The 24,808-nt window shown below is 41.1% G+C and overlaps 3 protein-coding genes across 8 annotated transcripts in view; 1 reads left to right on the top strand and 2 right to left on the bottom strand.

Annotated features, from left to right (window-relative positions):
- The window catches only part of gramd1a (GRAM domain containing 1A), a 43,228-nt gene extending 31,583 nt beyond the window's left edge, over positions 1 to 11,645 (bottom strand). For 2 of the 3 annotated variants that reach the window (XM_083761149.1, XM_083761150.1), the window contains exons 1-3: positions 11,455 to 11,645; positions 10,944 to 11,098; positions 6,533 to 7,605 (exon numbers count right to left, since the gene is read on the bottom strand). In XM_083761149.1, the coding sequence (XP_083617275.1) occupies positions 6,533 to 7,011 (479 nt within the window). In that variant the 5' untranslated portion in view covers positions 7,012 to 7,605; positions 10,944 to 11,098; positions 11,455 to 11,645. Of the gene's footprint in view, positions 1 to 6,532; positions 7,606 to 9,483; positions 9,873 to 10,943; positions 11,099 to 11,454 lie in introns of those variants that run through there. The other variant, XM_083761151.1, reaches the window with a different exon arrangement.
- LOC310855951 (sodium channel regulatory subunit beta-1) lies at positions 10,191 to 19,143 on the top strand. 3 transcript variants are annotated; one of them, XM_083761157.1, is made up of 7 exons: positions 10,191 to 10,257; positions 11,565 to 11,664; positions 14,725 to 14,900; positions 15,381 to 15,618; positions 17,015 to 17,174; positions 17,835 to 17,887; positions 18,544 to 19,143. In XM_083761157.1, the coding sequence occupies exons 2-7, from the start codon at positions 11,658 to 11,660 to the stop codon at positions 18,558 to 18,560; spliced, it is 651 nt and encodes a 216-aa protein (XP_083617283.1). In that variant the 5' UTR covers positions 10,191 to 10,257; positions 11,565 to 11,657; the 3' UTR covers positions 18,561 to 19,143. The 3 variants fall into 3 exon arrangements, with proteins under 3 accessions (XP_083617283.1, XP_083617282.1, XP_083617281.1); XM_083761156.1 differs by lacking the exons at positions 10,191 to 10,257; positions 11,565 to 11,664 and adding an exon at positions 14,234 to 14,588 and having other exon boundaries at positions 17,835 to 17,884; XM_083761155.1 differs by lacking the exons at positions 10,191 to 10,257; positions 11,565 to 11,664 and adding an exon at positions 14,234 to 14,588.
- Positions 19,144 to 19,289: 146 nt separating this feature from the next.
- On the bottom strand, positions 19,290 to 24,670 carry dnajc28 (DnaJ (Hsp40) homolog, subfamily C, member 28). 2 transcript variants are annotated; one of them, XM_083761153.1, is made up of 3 exons: positions 24,559 to 24,670; positions 21,856 to 22,997; positions 19,290 to 19,550 (listed from the first exon to the last, which is right to left on the bottom strand). In XM_083761153.1, the coding sequence occupies exons 2-3, from the start codon at positions 22,986 to 22,988 to the stop codon at positions 19,361 to 19,363; spliced, it is 1,323 nt and encodes a 440-aa protein (XP_083617279.1). In that variant the 5' UTR covers positions 22,989 to 22,997; positions 24,559 to 24,670; the 3' UTR covers positions 19,290 to 19,360. The 2 variants fall into 2 exon arrangements, with proteins under 2 accessions (XP_083617279.1, XP_083617280.1); XM_083761154.1 differs by lacking the exon at positions 24,559 to 24,670 and having other exon boundaries at positions 21,856 to 23,000.
- Between the last annotated feature and the right edge of the window lie 138 nt (positions 24,671 to 24,808).

The raw sequence follows: 24,808 nt of genomic DNA, 5'->3' as shown, positions 1-24,808 counted from the left end.
CAAGATATGGTTGAATAACAGTGTCTTCCTGTGGAGCTCAGAATTCATGTGGCCAGTCTGTGACATCATACATCTATGATGTACGTATATAGCCTCCCGATTGCGACCGAAGGTCGCAATTAACTATGGATTCGAGCATTTCCCGTCAGTTAGTGTGTCGGACACCAAATATGGTACCCAGGTCTCGTGACATCATCAGGGATGGAGATGTGGAGACCCTGATGTCATTTAAAAATGAGACCTGCTGTCGCAGTTAAGCCCATATGGAGATCCCTGGTGTCATCACTATTGGCCAGCAACTCTACATCTGACGTCAAACCCTTAGATCTCCATATATGGATACATTTCAGAACCCGTTCTGACATTCCATATGTTGATCCTTCCCCATCCATCCTTCCTCTTTGATGTCTCCCTTTTGACTTAGTATACCTGTCCATTCAAATTTCAAACTCTAGACGGGCCTGCCCCAAGTTATTTGTGCAGCAGCCGGCAAAAACTAGAGTTCTCAACAAGCCCGGGAAAAAGATTAATATATTTTCGCTTTTTACAATAGCATAAACGGTTTATGCCTCTGCTGTCATTATTTATCAATGTCAAATATTTCTTCCTGTGTGCCTAAATAAGCCTTCAAAGCAAGTCTTGGTTATGAGCCAAGACAAAGACAGCCTAGAGGGCTGTAGTCTATAGATGACTGACATGTAGTGGAGGACCATGTAAGAAGGAGAACATGAACACTATCTTAAGGAGTGTGCCTTAAGGTTTACCCTAATTTTGTGAACTGGTTTTTCCAAATTGTAAATCCATTATACCGTTTTAAAACGTTAACCGACAACACAAGATTAGATTAATATAATTCCACTCAGAGTTAAAGCAATATGTGTGATCAATCATCAAGCACCTAAATAGGTCAATAAATTGTTGGGTAAATGAAGTGGACAAGGGCACAGCTGTTCACATGGAGCAAGGAGAGAAACACCCTCCGCTTGCCCTACAAGCCCTTTGACAGGCCCACAGAGCACACTGACTGCAGCAGCGCCAGGGACCTCCTCCGATTGGACTCACATGACATCATCAGACACAGAACCCACTCCTATTGGTGGGAAGTGATGTCATGAATCAGAGGCAGGATGAGTGCTGCATTAAGACCACCTCTAGCTACTTGTGACTGACTGTACTCTTAGTTCCGTTCCTCACATAAACCTGATAACTTACGGTTTTCACTTTACATAACCTTGTTTTGCCAGTTAAAATATTGTTTAGTCTCATACCTCACAACCTTTAACCACTTAAGCCCCGCTTTCCAAAGTTTTGGAACAAAATGTTGTCATTGCAGGTGACATTCTTGAAAAAATGACTATAATGACATGCCCAATTGCCAAGTCAGTGATGTAAATAGGTTTTCAATGTAAAGATGGGTCCCAGGGACATTTTATGAGTCCTACTTTAACGGCATTAGAGTACAGTACTGAGTACATTATTGCATCCCAGGACCCCCGGCGGGTGACATGATTGCGTCCTTACTCCTTTCTCAATTTAGTGAGTCTATGCAGGATGCAGGCTATTCACTGCAAGTACAGTATAATGTGGATAAATGTGGATACCATCAAATATGGATCATCATAATAAATAACTAGAACTGCACTCTGTCGAGTGCATACTTGCTTGTTGCACACTAGTAGGCCATAAATGGCCAACTAGTGCGCAAGCAGAGCGCGCATGTAATCTTTTCGCCCGCTGTAAACTGCCAAATTTCAGTATCTCTGTGAAGGAATGTTTGAAATGATTAATGTTTAGATGTAATTATTTGCTACCTACTATACATGTAATCATTTAGTATTAAGTATGATTCTAGTTTCTATCTATATAAGAAATACTGTTTTATTGTTGTAGATATATTCTGGATCCATTTTTTGTTTTTCAGAGACAAATAAATCATTTATATGTGTTGAAAAAAAAGGTATATAAACTGAATTAAAATATGTTATACAGTATACTTTTTCTGTAAACGGTGGAATCTCAATATCTCTGTGAAGGAACATTTGAAATGTGTAATTATTAGGTGTAACTATTTACTACCTATCTAATTTATGTATGTAAACGCCTATAAAAAAAAGTATATAAACTGAATTAAAAATGTAATTTTAATTTTAAATCTATTTCATGTTAGACTATAGTGATATTAATACTAAATCATGGTCAGAGTAATATGTGTCTCTAACTTCAATTTCTATAATAATACTTTCACATTTGTTAAAATATACATGATCTAAAATATTTCCGTAATCTGTAGTTGGATTTGTATTTAATTGTTTAAAGCCTAATTTTGACATGTAGGTCTTTATACTTCTTTCTATCTCAGTATTATGGTCTTCATTGAAATCTCCTATTATCAAAATTGCAGAAGTCGGAGATGATATGTACTGTATCATGTATTCGAGAAATGTGTTTAATTTTGAAAGGTCTGTTTTAGGTGATCTGTACATAAGAATGATATATAGATTTTTATCTTTTACATGTATACATATATGTTCTACTTTCTCTAATATCCTGCTTTCAGTTGGAATTCTTTCAATGGAAATATCTTCTTTTATAGCAAACATAACTCCCCCACCTATATCTTTTTCTCTGTCATTCCTCATTGTATTGTAATTCGTGTTCGTTGTTTTTAATTTAAAAGTAATGTTATTATTTTTCTTTAAGTGTGTTTCAGTAAAAGCTATTAGATCCAACATTTCGAGTTGGGAATCTGAGTTTATGTCTTCTAAATGTGGTAGATAACCTCTGACGTTCAATAATCCAATATTTAATGAATGTTTTAATGGTAATTGAGTTATTTTACGTATATTAGGATTTTCAAGAGGTGATTGTCGTAATCGTATCATTTCTCTCTCTACATTCTTATCTACTTTGATCTTCGTAGGATTAATAATAATTTCTGTCCTTGATTTCAGTATAATTTCAAATTTTTCGCGGTCCGTAGAATATTTTGCATTTATTTCTTTAAATTGTCCGTCAGTGATGAAATAACATTGGTTTACTTCAATCAAATTAAAATATTTGTCACATTCTTGAGTAAATCCTGTTACCTTAATTGTTGCTGTACTGTCTGTAATCCGAAAGAAGAAGTATATTCCGTTAGTAAATTTACGTTGTTCACTTTTAGTAACTACCTTTCCACAGATTTTCCCTCTTTCACGACTTCCAAATGATAATGAACTTAATGCTGAGATTTTAATTACGGGGTCCTTCTTCATCCTTTTATTTGAAGGTATATCTGTAGATAGTTCCATTGTTTTTCTGTATGTTTCGGTGTGGAGGTGTCCTATTGATCTAGATCTGTGTTTACAACAGGCTTCCGTGTGAAATTGTCAAATGATCTGGAGTGTTGATATGCCCGAGTCTGTCTGCGTCTTCCTCGGAGAGTCCTGGTTTCAATATCTTCCTTCTTTCACTGTGCATAGGATAGCTGAGAGTCTTTGGCTGAGAGTCACCCCAGCTAACTGGTACACCTGAGAGTCTTTCACCCTTTCTAGCCTTCCCTCGTGGACGTGTCAAATGATCTGGATTGTTGATATGTCAGTTTCGGTGTGGAGGTGTCCTATTGATCTAGATCTGTGTTTACAACAGGCTTCCGTGTGAAATTGTCAAATGATCTGGAGTGTTGATATGCCCGAGTCTGTCTGCGTCTTCCTCGGAGAGTCCTGGTTTCAATATCTTCCTTCTTTCACTGTGCATAGGATAGCTGAGAGTCTTTGGCTGAGAGTCACCCCAGCTAACTGGTACACCTGAGAGTCTTTCACCCTTTCTAGCCTTCCCCCGTGGACGTGTCAAATGATCTGGATTGTTGATATGGCCAAGTCTGTCTGCGTCTTTCTCGGAGAGTGTTAAATGACTGAGCTTCTTGCGATATTATAACTTAGTTTTTGCATATATAATTATATACTTAGATATATATTTAATTTTGCAAACCACACTAATATTAATAATTATGGTAACATTTTTGACACGTTGTGACTTTTATACATTCCAGAATCATAATGTTGTATTACATACGTCATTACTGAGAGCAGTTATACAATATCTATATACGTATATAGGCATATACTATATACGTATATCTATATACTCTATACTCTATACTGTATAAAGTGTGTAGTTGTAAGTTGATTAGCGGTATTCTGTGATCGGCCTGGTCCAAAAACCGTGACAGCAAAAAAACCGTTCCGCCATTTCAGGACCCCCCCAGAAAAACATCAAATCTGTGCCCGTATTGCTGGACCAATGATGACGAAATGACCATATTTCTTACGTCATCATTTAGAGCTAGTCATACACGTATGTATGACCAGCTCTAAATGATGACGTAAGAGATATGGTCATTTCGTCATCATTGGTCCAGCAATACGGGCACAGATTTGATGTTTTTCTGGGGGGGTCCTGAAATGGCGGAACGGCTGTCACGACAAATGGACCAGGCCGATCACATTACTTGCGCGCTCTGCTTGCGCAAGTAATAACAGCATTGGAATTCAATATTGTGAATTATCTGATCGCTGACATTCCATCAGCTGGGTGTTGCTGCGATTTCTATTTCTTTGTCTTACAACATCATGCCATGAATCAACCCAAGTTAATCAGGACTGTCCTCTCCTCGGTTTCAGCCATTAGCTAATTAACTCACAACATGTTCCAAAATAGTTGGCCTGCCCGGCCCCCGCTTTGGCATCTAAGATGCCTTTTATACCAGGGTTCATTAGGGGTCTGTATGTACATGGTCTTCTTTTCCCCCCCTACACCCAATCTCTTCACTGAAAATAGCCAATTTACCAGCTCACAAAGCAATGCGTTGTGACATGTTAATAATGTTATGAGCTTGCAAAACGGCTATTTTTGCAGAATGTTTGCCTATTATGACGTGCCCACTGCCTAGAGTAGGGACGCTAGAGTTAATGTGGTTAAAGCTTCTAAAATGCTTCTTAGCTTCTTAAAATGCATGATAAAGTTTTGTGTTATTAAATAAAACAGTCACGCAAAGTAATGGCTACTTATTTTTTCCTCCAAAGATATTTGCAAAACTAGGATAGTTAGAGGGGGCACAGTAGCACAGTCGGTACTCAGTAGGGCTGTCGCCGGCCCATACCCTGGGTGGAGTTAGCGAAAGGGCCTTTCTGTGTGTAGTTTGCATGTTCTCCCAGTGTCCCCTAGGATAGGTACCCCGGGCCCGTACACTCACAAAAAGCATGCAGTGTTCCTTCCACGAGCTACATCCAACCGGGAAAACAGAAGCGGATTGACTCCTCATGCATAGAAGGAAGCATGAGGTCAGTCCGTTGCTCTCCCCAGGATGGCAGAGGGAGTGTAGCGCCCAGGATTACAGTAGATAATTGACACTGGGTGGAAAACTAAATTGGTTGCAAAAGCATGGAAAATAAATATAGAAAACAAATCACTCCCGTGTGAGTGAGTGGTGCAACTCTGTGTGGGGGTCCCCAGGAAGTCCCCGGAAGTTGCATACCCACAGGATCCCGGCCAGGGTGCCGGTCCGGTTCCGGCAAGCCGCCCGTGTCCGAAACGGTTGAGAAATGAGAAATGACAGAGTTACTGACACTGTGTGGGCGTCCCTGACTCCCTGTACTGTAACACTATATATACAGTTAATATGTGTGTGTGTGTGTACTGTGTCAGGCTGCGCAACAGTGACACTTGGGGCCCAGGCCGTAGCGTAACGGTCTGGGCACCGGACTGGTAATCCAGTCGCAGTGTGCCGCGGGTTCGACTCCCGGACCCGACACGGCCTTTACTGCATGTCATCCCCCCATCTCTCTCCCGTTTCCTGTCAGCCTACTGTCTGTCCCTTCAAAAATCAATAAAAAGGCGTAAGCCGCAAAAAAAATATCTTAAAAAACAAAACAAAAAAAAAACAGTGACACTTGGTTGTGAAAACCAACCAAAAGCTATTTGTGCTTGGACAGACCCAGGGACACAGCCAGGGACAGACCCAGAGACCCAGGGACACATAGCTGTCTATAGGAGTGGTTGCATGCACCACTAAAAAATAAATAGGATAGTTTTAACTAAGTTTAGTTTTTTTGGAGCTCCATTGTAGAAAGCTATCGTTTTGGGTTTCCACTTCCAGTGGCTTTTAAACACCATACATAAGCTATAGTTCAGGCAGCAAGGTTTTAGTCTCTCTCACAAACAAATCAGGGTTATCAACTGTAGGAATTCATGCAAATTCTCCTTTGAGTGAAAAGAACAAGCATAACCCACATTCATAACACGGATGTTGTGAGGACGCTCTGTTCTGAACCACTGTGACATCGGGCTGCTGCAGCCACAAGATAAGTGAGCCCAACCTTGAAGGGAGGACCCCGATAGTTCACTGCATGATTTGCGGCCGAAGAGGAACACCACAATTAACTACAGTAGTCTTAAGTTGTACACCTAAATTCCCACTGGCATACCATCACAATAGCGTTTAGTCATGCACCCTCCTGTGTTCACAATCACGGGGCAAAGCCAGAGCACTAACCTGCAGCTGACACTGTCCCAGTCGGAGTCCCTGCTGAGCAGGCTCTTGAGGGACCAGCGGGAACGACGGATGGGGGACGAGCTACGCGATGAGGAGCGAGAAGGAGGACGCAGGAGGAGGTCCTGGACATGCTCTTCTCCCTCTGTCTGGGAAAACAGAGAGGGGGAAGGCGAAAGGCTCCTCAGGGAAGCGCTGCGCCTCTTCTCAGCCATCTCCACAACAATTTGTGGTGGCAACTCCCATTGCCGCTTAGGAGAGCTGACCTGCAGTGCCTGTTGCTCTTCCTCTGTCCTCTTCTTTGCACGGGTCCTGCTGCGGTGCAGTCGAGTGTGTCTGTGGGAGCGTGAGGCTCTGGGGCTAGGCGAGCAAGACCAGGACTCTGTGTCAGAGGACGGTGGTAGGATAGTCAGCGTGGGGATGGAGATGGGCTGAGCCAGAGTGTTACCTTCTGGTCTGCCTGGTGAGGACATTGTCATCATTCTCACCACCACTTACCTCAGCTGATTTCAGTCAGTCAGTTAAGGGCCCAGAGCAGTGGTTTGGAGAGATGAGGTTGACTGTGACTGAATGGGAGGTTCCAGTCATGCCAGGTTTCTCTTAGGAACTTTGTGGAAAATCCCTTCCCAACGTCTGTGTCATACACAGCACGCCTTGGATTAAGACTAGTTAAGTTGAAGTATTTCTCAAATTGTATTTTCAAAGAAATGCATTATGCACTATAATAGTTTAACAGCACAACAATATAGATGACACCATTGTGGTGTTTTTCTTCTGAGCTTTCCCCCCAGTCAGTGATGCATCAGGGTGATGGTGGTAGCAGTCCTTCACAAATAAAAACTCTCTGCAACCATGTTTTTAAGATAATCCATTAGATGTCCAGCCCGTCAAAGCTTAGGCCTGTGGCCAAACCAGCAGTTGATTTTCTGCACCTCACCAGGTCTAGAATCCTTTTTCTCCTTCAGTATATTGGCCCACCCTTTTCAGCAGATTTCACATGGTTCCACTTGCATAATGAGTCTCATCAAGCATGGGATCGGGATGAACACAGACCTATGTCCGGTGGTGGCTGGGGTCTGAGAGGGGAAGAGACACTTTGCATTCAAAATAGTAGCCAAACACTAATCCTGTAATAAAGTAGTCTTGAAAGATAACGTTTCCCCATGACCGCTCGAATGAATGATTGTGAGGCAAAGACTGTTTCTGTTGGTTCGCTGACACTGTCTGAATAACCAATTCCAAGAATGTCAAGTATCACATTCCAAGATTGTTAGTTCCCATTTGGATGCAGATCAATAGGCTTAGTATTCAGGTAGGGTTGTTTTTTCACGTTGCCCAGCTTTGTAATATATTTGTTGGATACTATATTAGTAGGAGACTAATCCGCAAATCCGCACTCCCTTCAAGTAGTAACTCTGAAACAACAGCCAAACCAATTTGAACAGAAGAGACTGCACTAACCACCAGAAATATACTATTTTCAGGTAACACCATCATAACCTGCCTCCGCCAGCTGGAGGCAGCAATGAGTTCCTCATCCTGCTCCCATCTGGTCTGTCTCGGGCAGAGACATACTCCGAACAAAATCTGATCAGAGCGATATGCAGCCGTATGCGGCCGCTACTGGCGGGATCAACACGAGACTGGTGACGTATTGTAGCTGTGCCTCAGGGCAAATGTAAACACAAGCTAACAAGCCTACAACTCGAAAGTATTATGGAGATAACAGATTTTTGTCCCGCTGCTTCCGATTCATCGTTTCTGCTTGAGAGACCAGATCAATGTAGGAGGAGGGAACTTGTGAACTCAATACTGCCACAATCTGGCGGAGTCAGGTTAACACCATCACAGGTTTGACCAATATCTCACCACCAAATTCTCAAAACTGTGAGCCGGTGCAATGAATACAAAGCTGTTTCCAAGTCCAACAATGACACAATTCCTAAACCCAAAGTGGTCAGGAGGTGCACGCACATCCCAGGCTAATTCAACAGGTGCTCAAACAAAAAGAACAGACTGCAAACGAAAGAATAAGTCTGCACACCGTTTGGGGAGCTTTAAAAACGGTGTGGTATTCTTTCTTTTAAAATTCCTAAACCCCACACTAAATGTAGACAAATGATCTAACCTAGGCTAGATAAAATATCCTTAAGTGAAAAAAGAGTGCATGTCACCATTTAATAATAATAATAATAATAGCCTCAACAACACAACCACAATCAAACTAAAGCAAATCTACTGCCAGAGCTATAACATAAACAAAACTGTAATACAATGTGGGATTAGTGTATGTGTTAACTATGTGTGTCACTCGTTTGATTTCAATTAAGCAGGCACTTCCAAAGCAATAACCCAAGTCAAGCCAGACAGTATTTGCTATGATATGTTTGAACAAGAACAATCTTGGCATGGTGGTGTTTGCCCAGTGTAATCCATCATAATTCTCCTCCTGCCCTCTGCTCCGCACAGGCTTGTATTTTATACTAGCCATACCCATATATAAAACAAGACAGTAAAGGGCAGAGGTGAGGTTGTGTTCAGCTAACTTTGACCCATAATAGATCATGTAACAACAAAGCAGTGCGTGCACTGCCGTGCAGTAATCGCTACTCATAATTTCCCTAGAAGTCAGCTCGCTGTCTCGCAGGCGCAGGCAGCATACACGATTTGCTGTGTGTGATATCACACTATCATCAATTTATCAGATCCAGTTGGTTTGTTTACTTGAGCTCAAGTGACGCATTCGTCTCAAGTAAAATTAGTGGTTTGAGTGTGATCTGCAACACACGAGAGGCAAACAGCCCCTGGCTTCTTTACACAAATTACACTTTGCATCTTTTCTTTATCATCAGAATTAAAACACCCAGGCCCAAAGCTAAACTGTAAATCAGGCAGGGGCCAACTGGGAAGCCGCAAACTTGACATTGTTTCCCATATGTATTTTTATTTCCTACCTCCCATTTGATGAATTTCCTCCATTTCTGTTATCTTGCTCGGCCTCGAAAACGAGCCTTGCGACGGGGCGAGCAGTGATATTAAAATCCACTTTTTCACAGGAACACATCAACATTCTTAGAAAAGCATCGAACAGCTATAGCTAACAGTTAGCCTCAGCCAGCTACAAATTCCGTACTCTAGTCTATAGTGCCGACAGCTCCCGAAAAGATGTCTATCGGGCTAATAAATTATCATTTTCAATAACGAAAACCCTAGACGACACTTCTCGATTTTTTTATTTAAAAACATGATTATATAAAAGTCTCGTCAAACTACACGACCGCCTAACGCCAGTAGAGTTCAGTAGGTATGTAGCTTGCTGGCTTTTAAACTCGCACAGACAAGCTTTTTGTCTCTGAAGTAAAACGAAATGAAGTCGATGTCGGGGCCGATCAACTCATTACGCGGGGGGCGGGGGGCGGTGAGAAAAACACAGTGTTTACATAGTTGCGAGGTAAAAACACAAACCATCCCACACATTTCCGTGTCTTCGTAACACCACGGTTCCGTTATCTTTCTAATTATACAAATAAATAAATGCTATGTCTTCTTTTAGCAGACGAACTACCCCCATGGCAAACTTTGTGGTACGGTCCGGGAAATAACTGTTCAGAGAAAGGATGTGGGCTGCCTGCAACTGCTTCAAGCAACAGCTGAGAAGCGCATCTACACGAGTCTACAAAAGCCCATATTGTATCTTCAGACTTCAGTCAAATACCAACTGTTCTGCAGTAAGATTCAGCGCAAGCTCAAAATTAATATAACTTTGTATTCGCTGTTGCGTATGTTATTTGCCAACCGGTCAGCAATTCGATGTCACAATTTAACACTGTAGTGTAGACTACGCTACATGTGTGACGTTTCAGATCAAAATCTCACATATTCCATTTCCTACCATTCCCTTGTATTCATTCATCCCAGTGATCCCACCTAGTCTGACCTAGATCACATACACATACTGGCTACTGGCAAAATGCTACTATTCAGTATTAATTAACTGACGATGACATAGTACATGCTTTCCTTTTCAATCAAAGTATTCTTAAATGTGTTAAATGTATTCTTAAAATGGGTTTCCTTCCTAGATCCACAACCGAAAACAGCACTACCATTTTACGCGAACTGGGAAAGCCTAAAATATCCTGAAGTGTAGCTAAAAATTGAAGGGACAGGGCAGGGACTGAGGGGAGAGTGAAAATATAATTCAGTAGTAAAAGCATCTGGAAGGAATATTGCGACCCCTTGTGTCGAATAAGATTTCGTGCAGTTATTTGGAACTCGAGTCTTTGCCCCACAATACTGTTATAACATATACTGTACATACCGGTATTTAGTATTTTGTGAAGTGACGTGATGATCGTAATATAATGCAAATGTATTCATTGTATGGTTGGAAAAAAACTTTTCAGGAACTTACCTCTTGCATCCCTCCGCAGCATTGCCTCATATGTTCACTGTTTCTCTATTCTGAACTAGTGGCTTACAGATGCAACCTGTAAGCATATGATATCCTGTCCTCCAAACCACGTGGTTAGGTCACCTTGTCAGAAGACTGAATACAGGAAAGGAGATCTGTAAAATTTAGCATTTAATTTCCTATGAGTACATTCTGAATGAAACATTGGAATTAAATACACACAATTAAATGTAATTAGATTAATTGATATACATCCTTAAATTCAACTAAGTCTATCGTTTAGTTTGTATGCCAATAACATTTAAATTTCCTTCTTCCAGTTCAAATCTCTGCAGCCTCTTGACTACTCTGTTTCCTGTTTCTTAACCAACAGATTTTTAGAGACATTTATGAATACAAACAATGACTGAATTGTTGTTCAAGTAAACATGATCTGATTGGTCATTTCAAATAGCTCTCCTAAAATAATAAACTGTATACAAGCCAGGGCAAGGGCAGATAGGCTACTCACCACAAACTGCCTATCAGCTTTGAGATTGAGCCTGTTGTCGCTTCTGTGTGCCATGTGACAATGGGTGTTGCAATGACTTGGCATTTTTGAATTCTCCAAAAAATCTACAGGACATCTTCTATCTTCTGTCACCTCAGCCTGCTTCTTGCCATTACAACTTGGACAGCTCCACTTCCATCGGTGCCAATGCAGGATGCAAGAGGATGTGTTGTAAGTAACCATGCAGTGCACAGTCTGCACACCCCTCCAAGTCACTATCGGCTATTATGCTGCTGAGCGCTTCTGAGCGGTGGATTGGGGACTGGAAACTCGATCTGAGCTAAAAATAAAAAGCACCAGCATGCACTGAAAGGAGGTGTGTCACTCTGTGCGTGTGTGTTCGTGTTTGTGTGTGTGTGTGTGTGTGTGTGTGTGTGTGTGTGTGTGTGTGTGTGTGTGTGTGTGTGTGTGTGTGTGTGTGTGTGTGTGTGTGTGTGTGTGTGTGTGTGTGTGTGTGTGTGCGTGTGTGCGTGTGTGTGCGTGTGTGTGTACGTGTGTGTGTGTGTGTGTGTGTGTGTGTGTGTGTGTTTGTGTGAGAAAGAGAGTGTTGCACCTCTGTCATCACACACACACAGGTTTATCATATGTCAACATTTCCTTGAAGTTTGTTATATGCAGCTGACCAAGGTCTTTCTCTCTGTCCCTCCGTCCTTCTCTATCTCTCTAGCCCCCGTATCTCTCGCTCTCTCACTCTGTCTGCTCAGTTACTGTACATGTCTGTCGCTGTGCTGCTAGTACTCTGTTGATTCAGTTAGCATCATTATCATTCATTGGCCACCTCAAGGTTAAAAGAGACAAGGAGAGCTCAGGGGTTCCTATGTCATACAGTCACATGACGTGAAAACAGCCTTGACATCCAACTCAGTAAAATAGCACTCATACTCATACCCTGACTAAGAGATGCATCACAACCCAGTTGCATCAATGATATTTCTGGCAGTATACGTAGAAACTATCGAATGTGTGACGTAGCCTATTCAGTCAGAGTTGTAAAGACACAAAGCAAACAGAAAAATAAAACAAAGTTCGTCCCATCATGTCAACACAGTGTGTTAACATGTACCACATTAATCTCTTCTTGATTAAAACAGTGTTTAAGACAAGGACTTTAGTCGATGTCTGTTTTCTCAGCCTTGACTTCAGTACCCTTGTTGGCAGGTTGTTGGCATTGACTGACTGTACGAGCCTCTGATAGTGTGTATCAATGCTGATAATAACACCAAAAGGTTTGTATACAATATTGTAAAAACCTATAAATAGTTGTAGTGTTTGAATGATATTGTAAGTGAGAAAGATGATTATTGCTATAGTACATCGTGGAACACGATTTACAGGTAATGAACTAATGGGAAGATCATCACTGCTGGCTCAAACAAGGCACACTCAATAAAGCAAATATGACATGAAAATATACAGTATAGGCTAACAATATTGTATCTTAAATCAAATGTGCTCTGTTTTTGAGGGGCACTAGCCCCTCCTATATACAGGTTTAATGTTTGTCTTTAGTTCAATGTTTGTTTTGTAAATGCCATTGACGCAATGAAGGGGAAATGTACGTCATAATGTGCCTCATTACGTCATATTGTCTCTTTATTATTAATGGCGTTTATGTTTGTGTTGGCACCGTTTGTTTTACATCACCATTACATCACCTAATCAACATGAGACTTTAATATATTAGTGCCCCTCACTTTTTTAATTTTTCAATTTTTAATGTAAAATGTAATTGAAAAGACAACCGATACTGGTTCAAGCCTTTGTGGACTTTTAATGAACAAATTGTATACATATCATAAACTTTATATAACAATGATTTAGGTAAATAACAATCACTCATAAGGCATCACTGTTTTTTTGTGATGTACGATGGATCAGACCAGGCAAATGCACATGGCATTTGTATTTTGTTTCATTTTTGTTTGTTTTGAATACAATTCAGATCAAACTTCTTAGAAGTGCACATTTTGTAATAGTGCAGGCTTTTGCTGGATTAATAGAATGCTAATATTTCTAAGAAGCTTACTATTTGTTTGTTCACATTCAGTGTTGTTTTGATAATATCAAATGTCTTGATATTTGTAATTAATGCCAATGCAAGGCTACATGACTGATCGCCATTAGTTAAAAATATGATCGACATAGGATTCTTAAAAACAGATCTTTATGTCACTGTTTGTTGACTACCCCTTGTTTGTCTAACTTGATTTGCTTAACAAAACATGGTCAACAGCATCATTTTTCATATCAGACCTGGCAAACATTCTTCTAAGAAGCATGAATTGAAAATTACCGTATATAAAAAATTATAAATTCATTGAACATTGAACAATACACAAGTCAACAATACACAAGACAATGACATAATGGAAATAGATGCCGGCGGGGTAAATTAATTTAGAACTCAGTAATAATCTCTGCTACGGAATTCATAACAATCCTTAAATAAAAATGTAATTGCATCTATGCTACTGAATTCATCACAATCCTAAAACTTAAATGTAATTTACTAAACAACTTATTGGACACGTTTTGTGAGGGTAGGCCTAGTGCATAATTTACAACTATGCAAAACATTAATCAGAAGAGGCAAGCACACTGTACCTAGGCTATGGGTAGCCTATCATGATAGTAGAATGCTGTTTCAACTGCTCCGATTCCAACTTGGCTTACGCTTGAAACATTTTAAACATGCATCACACATGGATTCACACACTCTAAATATAGCTGTCTTAGACTCAGACGTGGCTGCAGTGAAGACTTTAGACCTACTGCTACAGGACCTTTTTTAATGCTATATTGACGCAGTGTTCAGTGTTTCTAATTGAGTCTTATCGTTACTAATTTGATCTCTAAAAATATGAGGAAAAGGCTCACAATCTGCTGATCAACATTCAGGGCAAGAGGCTTGTCGCGATGAACACGGACTCTTTTGGAAACTGTTTGGAATAATGTTATCCTATTCACAGACAATATATTCTTAGCACTTTGAGCTGACAAAAGTGGACAAGACCGAGTTCCGTTACACTGCCAAGTGGGAGTGAAAATGACACGCCACTTAGGCCTATTTATCTCCGTTGTCTTCTGCCTATGCGGTAAGTGAAACGAGAAGGGAAGGACATGGTTCTGCAGGTGCAGTGTGTGTTTTATTTGCTTTTAAAGACCTTTTAATGTAACTTACATTATTATTTAAATAATAATGTTGTTATTGTATTATTATTATTATTATAGTGTCTCAGTGCCATGGTGGCTGTGCAGAGGTGGACTCTATGACAGAAGCTGTGGCTGGTGAAGGATTCCTTCTGGGCTGTATTTCCTGCAAGATGAGAGAGGAAGTGACTGCCCGAGCCACTGTGGACTGGTACTTCCAACCAGCTGGCGACAGTGGCGAGGAGGAATTCAGGCATGTGAGTATATGCATTTGTGATCTGGGCATCTGGCCTGGGGTCAATTAATTCACCGACGGCTAAATAAGGAATGCTGTTGTCAGCCAGGTTGGCTTAGGAGACCTTGTAACAGACAAAGGCAAATTGGACAAATGAAAATGTCCCAGAGAGGACGTATAGGGCCTTAGTCTCCTCCTCCCAGCCCAAATCACACCTTGGAAAGCATGAGTGTCTATTTCAAACAAAGTGTTTTTTGACTGGAATTGCCTGTCATAATTTGACCCCCCATTATCAGGATGTATTAGGATTGATATTCATTCATCAGCCAACACCCCCGGCCCCCAATCACAGGTAGTACCCCCCCCCCCCCCCCCAGAGAGGAGGACGTATAGGGCCTTGGTCCTACTCCTCCTCCCAATCAATCGTAATCTATTATATCACCATTGGAGTCGTGAACATTTTCAGATAATTAGTCATTATCTCTGTTGTCTACCTAATCAGATCTTCCACTATGACCACCCCAATGCCAGCATCCTCCATGAAGACTTCAGCGATCGTCTGACGTGGCAAGGGACGGAACAAGAAGATATTCAAATAGGAGCTATCTTTATGCACAATGTCACCTTCAACGACACGGGTACATACCGCTGCATCTTCCGGCGTGCCCTCTTCTACGACCTGCTGTTTGAGAAGGATGTCATAATAGAGAAGGACGTGGAGCTTAGCGTGGTGGCCGTAGGTGAGGAGTAAACCTAGTGATTTGTTTATGTTGTGTTCCATTTTTATTTTTAAGATATTTTTTTTGCGGCTTACGCCTTTTATTGATTTTTGAAGGGACAGACAGTAGGCTGACAGGAAACGGGAGAGAGATGGGGGGATGACATGCAGTAAAGGCCGTGTCGGGCCCGGGAGTCGAACCCGCGGCACACTGCGACTGGATTACCAGTCCGGTGCCCAGACCGTTACGCTACGGCCTGGGCCCTGTGTTCCATATTTGACCACTGAAAAGGCAAATACCACAGTAAGACGCCCTGAGGGCGAGAAGCGACCTCGCCTGCGCAGAAACAACAGAGCTTCTTAATACGGCACAGTTAAGAAACAGGAGTTAAACTATTAAAGAGACACTTCACCCCTTTTGCAAACAGATCTTATTGTAATGTTTGGGAGACAAGAAACATTTTTATGTGGGTAATATGTGTTTTTAGATATTATCTCTGTGTCCATGAATGTCATGGACTCACTTACTTCCTGGACTACATCAAGGAAGCCCACTATATTTTTTTTAAATTAATGTCATTATCAATAGTCTTAGTGTTTTGCCAATTATTTGCAACATCCTCATTGCTCACCAGTGGTTGGGCAGGTTGTGGCTGCCGCTAGGTTTATTGCTTTTGGGGAAACTTTACTGACTTCTTTCAACATAATGTCTAGAAGACAAATTACCTTACTGCATTAGCATATAATTTAGCTTGTTTTAATAATAATGTTCTCTTCTTTATATGATAATAAATGACTTGTTTCAAGAAATAACTAAATAATGATTAATTAAACAAGTGAAAAATATTTAAAGCAACACAATGTTCTGCCAATACAGTGAGATCATTTGAGGAGAATTCACTAGACTCTGTGTGTGTGTGTGTGTGTGTGTGTGTGTGTGTGTGTGTGTGTGTGTGTGTGTGTGTGTGTGTGTGTGTGTGTGTGTGTGTGTGTGTGTGTGTGTGTGTGTGTGTGTGTGTGTGTGTGTGTGTGTGTGTGTGTGTGAGTGTGCGTTGCGTGTGCGTGCGTGCATGTGTGCGTGCGCAGTACATACCCAAGATAATTCACTAGACTGTGTGTATGTGTGCGTGTACAGTACATACCCAGGAGAATTCACTAGACTGTGTGTGTGTTCACAGTACATATAACAGTATATATGATGAGATATACATATAGTATACATAAAGTCGTTTAATATCAATTCCAGACTTACAGCCATGCTCTCACCGTTCAAGCAAACGCATAACGAAGACCTCCATCAGGTCGAAGTGTTGTTTCAAAAAGACGGTGTGCAGATTCATAATTATTTGGATGTGCCATCATGTGCGTGCAGCACCTGTACTGCATCAGTTCCATAATGCCATCCTCCTTCTCCCCAGCCAATCGAGAACTGACGGCTGTGGTCGCAGAGATCATGATGTATGTGCTCATCGTGGTTCTGCAGCTGTGGTTGATTGTGGTGATGGTGCACTGCTACAAGAAGATCTCAGACGAACACGAGGCCCGCTCGGCCCGCAAAGCCCTGAAAGCTCAAGACACGTGAGTCTCCAGTCTTTATGATGGTCACAGTGACCAGGTCACTGGGGGCAGCAGTACACAAATTCCTTAATACTTTGTTGCATGCTGGAGTCACGCACTGAAAATAATATTTTTGGTGCAAGGTACAAGTCGGATAAAAGTAAAAATATCTATCTATTTATCTATCTATCTATCTATCTATCTAAATAAATAATCTATAGATCTATTATAAAGTACTAACAGTTTACAAAGACAAACAGATGTTCTCATCTCCTAAATATTCTGTCTACGAGCATTACCGTCCAGTGCACCACACAGCACTCTGACTTTTCATTTGATTAATGTGTGAGAAACTATATCAGTTTCTTCAAGTTCTTCAGTCCTGTACTCATTGTATTATTAAAAACATAATTTTCTATGGACAAAGGTCATATGCATGCAATAAAGAATAATTCTCTCTTACATCCTCCAATTCATCCTCTATTGGTAATAAATGTATAATTCTGTATCATTGTAGAAATAGCCTACATCACACTCTCCCAATAGAATCATTAGCTTCTAATAGGTTAGTTAACATTAGATGAGATGAATACCTCGAGCTTGCATTATCTGTTGTTATGTTATTGTTTCTTTGCCATGGTTTAGTTTTAGTCGATTAACATTTAACTTTGTTGTTTCCAGACCTGTAGAATCAAAAGAGAGCTGTGATGGGTTGCAGCCAGAAAACTCTGGTGGTAAGTTAAAGTTGGGATAGTCACTGTTTCTCAACTTCAGGCCCAGGAACCACCAAATAGATGCTTATCGGTCTGTCCATTTGGTTCCATTTGTACACCCTCAGAGTTAAATAAACACTGTAGATCGGGGTCCCAGAGATAATAAACCAAAATGTCACAGATATATAATACAGTTAAACGGTAAAAGCACTATATTCTGATAGTAATCATTTCTATAGACTCCAGCTCTTTAATAAACAGGAGAAAAAAATCAGGTAAGTGACAGAATTTCAGACAATCAGGAGAGAGTAGCTGTTTAGGAGCTTAATTTTTATAGTGTTCCAGTTCCAATTGTGTCTGCTCATTTCTTTGTGTCATCACTTGCAGTCTGTATCCTGACTGCGTTCTCTATCCTGATTGGATAAAATTGGTATCCCAGTTTCAGGGAATGCATTTTCTGTTTAATAAAAAGCTGGAGAGACATGGAGACTCGTGTTACTGAACACTCTAGAGCAATGAGTACTATCACAATATAGAGCTTTTAACATTTATTTTAACCAAAGAAAATGAAGATTATCACTGGTTTGCAAAATATCACATTTTGCAGTCGATGTCAGTGGCTCTTTTTTGGCAGCTAGACATTTGACTATCATTTTTACTTTTGTTTTATTTACCAGGTGAAGAGAACATCTAGCACACTCTACAGTTGTCAACTGGGATTACAACACTACGAAACTGAAGAAGATTCCATTTAACATCTTGATTTTTTAGTGGTGCAGCCACTCCATTACACAGCTATGTGTGTCCCTGGGTCTGTCTGTCCCTGGTCTGTGTCTGTCTGTCTGTCTGTCTGTCCAAGCAGGAAAATAGCGTTATAGTGTCTGTTCACCACCAAGTGTCACTGTTGCACAGCCTAACACAGACACACACAGGCCAGGGAGGAGGGCTTGTACAGTACAGTACAGTACCACTCACTTCAGACAGGTCTGAATTTAGATTTTAATCCCTTAATGAAATAAAATGTAGAATGTTTTAGATCATTGCATAGCATAATTATTAGTGTATGTTTTCTTCTCGGATACTAGGGATGCAGCTATTGATTACTTTATTAGATTCGATTATTCTAGGAGTTTTTATATATATATTTAATATATTATGTAAATGAATCGATTAACCACTTAAGCCCTATTTATACCTTGTAGTGAAAATAGCTATTTAGATTTTCACTATTTTATTTTTTATAAAAATAAACATTTGGTGTATGACATAACCCAAAATATGGACTGATTATTAATCAATGATTTCATTTAATTATTGATGATTTTATAATCAGTGAACCTGTGATTACTAGTGTTTACAAACTAAACACATCAGAAAATCTTGTCTTGGCATTTGGAGCTGCAGTGATAGATAGAAAATTGGTATTACACATGCTACACATTGAAATACTAATTTATTTTAGAGTTATTTTTGTTATACTTGGCATGGCAGTTCCTATATCTTTAATACCCTTTTACCTACCATAGGCTTTTGGTGAACGAACACACAGGATCTGCACAGTCGTTGAGACAAGGACGTTTGGAGGTGATTGCGCTGTAACATAATCTTGTCTGAGTATGGATGTGGTCTCTCCGCTGTCTTGCCAGTCTGAAAGCTCTTTGTTCTGTCACTGCCCAGCTCCATCCTAATGCACGATGACAACACTTGTACAGAGAGTACATATCATTGCTGTCGGACGGTTCATTTTAACCCATTTAGGCCCGACGTCGAAATAAAAAAAACTTTCGCTCTGAAAGAATATATACCTATTCAAAGATTTGTGCCGCATTTTTACGATTTTTCAAAAATAGCAGACCTACAAGTTCATGAGCTTGTAGATCTGCTATTTTCCAATAGCTAAAGTATAACAGAATGCTTGAAACACCAAAAGGGGTTCCCGCCCAAAATGGGTTAAGAAAATGAAATGAAGGAGAAAAAAAATACGTATACATTTTCCAATAGATCCAATGTTATTTAGTACTAACTAATAAGTTCTTGTTGATACTTTTCAATGGTTCAATATTTATAAAACCCACACACCGACAGCAACAATATACTGTGCATTACAAACCTATTCACGTATGTATCAACCACTGTTGCATATAGATTAGTGAATAATATTAAAATAAAATAAGCCTTATACCCTAACACAAACTATGCACATAAAGTAAAGCGTTTGTATTGTCCACAGATGTTACACGTCCTGTTGTGATTTAAGAAGGAAAATCACCCCATTACTGAGGATCTGACCTTGTCCTGTGACCTCCTCATTTCATTAAATGTGTTGACAAGTTGAACATTCTGTGACTCGTGTCAGTGTACATACGTATGAGCTAGAAGTAGGAGGGCAGTTTGTGGCAGAGTTGGGAGATGAGATGTGCATCTTGAGTGTAGGTGTATTTGGATTATACAGACTGCAGAGACGTGCACGAGGCTTATATCTAACCATTAGGAATAACAGTAATAATCTAAACTTTTTGGAAGGATTTTTGGCAACATGCACTAATTACAGATCCTTTAAGAGGTAAGATTGTTTTATTTGTGTTTTTAATGTATTTCTTCCATTATTCAAATATTCAGAAATTTCAGGTGCAGTAAGGTTCAAGTCTTAGTCTGTACAAAAAAAACACATTTCTCGCTTTCACAAAGGTCAACCAAAATACAGACCCAAGTGTGAAAAGCTGGTGCTCCCTCAACGAGAAGTAGAACACATCTCCTGTTACATGTAAGGAAGCTCAGATAATAATTCCTATTTTGTGATAAAATGTGTGTAAAATGTAAATATTGTCAACCTGAACAAACATTATTTTCAACTCCTGCTCTCCGCTCATAGGTGTCTTGGTTGCACTTCCACTGGACAGACATCAGACGTGGAGAATGTTACACATCAACAGCACGGAGCTACAGTCTGTCCTGTATGCCTTTCTGCAGCACTGCCTAAATGGAACAGGCATTCTAGTGCCAGTGCCTCCTCAAAACTACAGCACCCAGCAGGCTGTGCTCCAGCTGGGTGGGTCAAGGGCTCAAGCTCAGTCGCAGGGAATTATGTATATTTTGCTGGTCGTGGGCATGTTCAGTTTCTTCACATTTGGCATCATGCTTAGCTACATCCGCTCCAAAAAGCTGGAAAACTCCAATGATCCCTATCACCAATACATTGCGTATGACTGGGCCAAGGTCAAAACCCCTTCTAGAGTTGTTGTTCAAGCACTGCATGGCCCAGATGCAGTTAATAGAACCAGTGACAAAGACTCTATCGTCATCTGCAACCCTGCAACACTGGAGCAATTAGAAGGCTAGATGGAGGCTAAGGTTCAAACCTCACCAATGATTCACCATGCAACTCCTTGCAACCAAACGGTTGCGAGTAGTTGCATGAAACCATTATCCCCAATGGTAGTTGCCAAGTTGTTGCATTGGTGTGACATGTCGTTAAAACTGTTTTGTTGCAAGGCGTTGCATTGGTGCGGCTTGGGCGTTAGAAATCATATGATTGCGGTTTGAAACATACTGTAATGCAAATGTTTTTAACGTTCATTTACTATATAAATTGTAATGTGCCAGTTATGCCACAGACACTTGCACCATAGAAAGTAACTGTCATAACCAGCTCTTCCAACATTCAGTTCCTCTAAGTCAAGAAAACCATTGCGGAGTCATACACACAACACAAACACATTGCTTGTACAATACATTTCTTAATGTATCTTGATGAAATTGTCCAGTTTCCAGAAAACCAAACAAATCAAACAATCAAATAAATTTGATTAGGAGAAAGCTAGATTGTAGAACTGTATTTATGTAGCATCAATGCTTAGTGACTTATAACTTAGATTTCATATTAAATAAATCCATGATTAAAGTACATCTTCATGACTTGTTTTTGGTATATTGTAATAAAAATAATAAAAACATTGCTGTCAATTGAATTGAATGTTCAGTATTTTCACCTCAGTAAACTCTGCATCCATGATATCAGACCTTGTTTAGTGTTTTTAGGTCTAGATGCGGAACTTCTCTCCTTCCTGTGCTCCCTCTCCCTCTCCCTCTCTTTCTCTCTGTCCTGTCTGTGCTGGCGTGCTCCTTTCTCAGCACGGTTAACCTCCCGTGCCAGACTGAAGTGAACCATTTGCATGTTGAGCATTGGCACGATGAGGTTAAGATTATCCACCATCTTGTTGAGTTTGGACAGCTCTTCTTCCACAGATGCACATAGCTGCTCCCATTGAGCACGTTCCCTTGGGGTCATGGGGTCACCCAACCTGGCCCTACCCTCCAGCAGCCTACTGCGGATCTGAGCGGTTGTCTCACGGATGTCTCGCTGTGTGACGATCCAGGCTGGCTGGTAGCCATTGTCAATGAGAATGCGGTTAAGATTGTGGGTCATAGGGTCGGCATATGGGTTGTGCTGAAACTTGTCCAGTGGCTTTCCAGATCCACTCAGATTCTGAAAGTCTCCACGGGCCATTGACTCCTGGATGAGGTCCTCCACCAATCTTTCCACAGCTTGAGTGATCTTGATCTTGCCGCTGCGCTGACGCAAATCCCTGTCCACCAGAGCACCCTCTTCCGCAGCCGCCTTCTCGTGTACCATCTGACGGTAGTTCAAAACCTCGTCAGTTGCCCGGTCCACACGGAACTGACGGTACTGTCGTTCTCTTTGGCTGGGTGTACCTGAACCTATGCCCTCGTAGCTGAGGTAATGTCTGTGTTGAGGTGCCACACTGTTCCTCTTTTCGTCATCGTCCTCTTCCTTAGCGCTATCGTTCCTCTTCACTTGGCTCTGGTGTGCCAATATGGCACGGTAGGCCTGTTCTACCTGAGCAAAAAGGACGCCATCTGCTGTTGCAGCCCCAGAGTCAGGGTGGTACAGTTTGGCCATTTGGAGGTAAGCCTCTCTCACCTGGACAGGGCTGCTCTTGCCCTCTTCAGGCAGCTGCAGCCGTCGGTAGCTCTCCTTAAGACTGTGACTAATCTTGGAGCTAAGTAGTCGGAACTGCAAGGTCCGTCGTGCCAAGAGGAGCAGAAAACTGCCATGATGGAAGTCACTTCGGGTGACACACAGCTGGAACATGTAACTCATATCTGCAAGCTGTGCAGAGGAAACATCATGATTTGTTAAAGATGACGACAGTACAGTTAAACGTCAATCAATGTGACGATTACATTTTGAGCACTGAGCAGTGAAATGCCTTGTGCCAGGTTTGGTATAAAGACTGCGTCAACATCTCCATAACCAGATCAGCAGCATGGGTAAATGAATTCAAACAATGGCAAGCAGCCCATGTTTTGTTCATATTAATTACTTTTTATGTAACAAACACAATCTCTTATCTGGTGCGCTATCCTCTTAGATTAACATAGTTTATAACTAATGGGCAAGAGTCAAACAGTTAATATTATGCATACAATATACAGCCATAGAACACTATTATCATGCAGACATGGCAGTATCCACGGTTATCCCAAGCCGTGCATGGCTATTCCCACTTAGCCCCTCTCGGAACCCTACATAAAGCTTTTCTGACATTTTGATGAGTTTTATGTAGGGTCCCTGTTCATGACTATATTTTCGTATGGGAATTCTGGAACGCGGATGTAAACATGCTCTCTAAGATCCTATCTGCGGCGTGTGACGGCCTTATTTAGCTTGAGTTATTCTGAATTCGGGAACTTAAGTACCTATACATCCCGCTGCGAATATCTCCTGTGACGCAGAAGCCGTTAAGTATTTTTAATCTTTGTTTGACCGATTTGGTCGCTTTATTTCTTCTTGTTTGTTTACCGTTTATTGTACCGCCTCCCGGTGTGTGGTTGGCTTGTGCGGCTACGTCCCTGCCTCTGATCTGCTCTGTCATAGCTATAGCGCCACTAGCTAGCCAGATAGGCGGTACAATGAGGTGTCAATAAACAAGGAAGGAAGAGAAGAATCAAAGCGACCAAATCGGTCAAACAGTGGCAAACTGTGGCGGCTTCCGCGCCACAGGAGATATTCGCAGCGGCATGTATGGGTACTTATACTTCACATATTCAGAAACCCTCACACGAAAAAATGTCGTCAAAGAGCGCAGACAGGCCATAAACACGTTGTTTATGTTTTAGTATGGCTGCGTACCAGGTGGCAGGATACTGATGCAACAGGACCCAATGCACTGGGTCTAACAAATGTCAGAAACTTCAGTAGCATTGGGTTCTGCTTGGAGGGCTAATTCCCACTATAGGCTGAGGAATGTTTTGATGATTTGAACATGGTGGACCCTCTTGTAAACAAGTGTAATGGTTTATTGGGTCGTCTACTCACAGTTAACAGTCTTTGTATTGAGTTGTGCTTGAAATGTACTGTAATTCTGCAAACTGTAAATATTTCAATCAATCATTATGTTCCCTACGCTCATTCTGTAGCTGAGCGTAGGGACTGAGGGAACATATTGGGGCTAGCTCTGGACCAGAGCTAGCCTAGGGCGGGGGATACTCTATGGGCGGGGGTAGTATGGAATATCAGCGATCAAATCACATTCACAGTGGCAGGCTGGCAGCTAGTTATGCAAGCCGCGGTTGCTGACTTGATGTTATTGCTGCTAGCCTGTTATTCTATATCTACATCCGCATTCTAGCATTTTTTTCAACATACATTTTAAATGAAGAACACAAACCTGTTTGGCGCACGCTTGTGAATCTTGGCACTTTTATTTTTATTTTGATCTTCGCAAAAGCCAAGATCAGTTGTTCAAGGAGACATCATCTAAGGACATCATGTGCTAGCCCTTGTCGCTTGTTGTTATTTGCTTCCTGGCTCTAAGGATGATGGGTAATGTAGTTATAAGGTAGCCCATTTAGCAGCCCAGCAAGTGCAACTGAGCATGCAACAAGGGTCAAGACTTTCTTTTCTCTTTTCCTGAGATA

This window comes from Protomyctophum parallelum (assembly GCF_964188405.1).
Source record: "Protomyctophum parallelum genome assembly, chromosome: 3".
Lineage (NCBI taxonomy): Eukaryota > Metazoa > Chordata > Actinopteri > Myctophiformes > Myctophidae > Protomyctophum > Protomyctophum parallelum.
Note: the sequence above shows the minus strand (reverse complement) of the source record. Positions and strands in the feature narration are given on the sequence as shown.

Excerpts from the sequence above, each read along its gene's own strand:
- LOC310855951 (XM_083761155.1), top strand. The coding sequence starts at position 14,540 with ATGACACGCCACTTAGGCCTATTTATCTCCGTTGTCTTCTGCCTATGC. Across the intron at positions 14,589-14,724 it reads CGTTGTCTTCTGCCTATGCG|TGTCTCAGTGCCATGGTGGC; the intron begins GTAAGTGAAACG and ends TTATTATTATAG. Across the intron at positions 14,901-15,380 it reads GCGAGGAGGAATTCAGGCAT|ATCTTCCACTATGACCACCC; the intron begins GTGAGTATATGC and ends CTACCTAATCAG.
- dnajc28 (XM_083761153.1), bottom strand. The coding sequence starts at position 22,988 with ATGAGTTACATGTTCCAGCTGTGTGTCACCCGAAGTGACTTCCATCAT. Across the intron at positions 19,551-21,855 it reads TGGATGCAGAGTTTACTGAG|GATGGAGCTGGGCAGTGACA; the intron begins GTGAAAATACTG and ends ATCGTGCATTAG.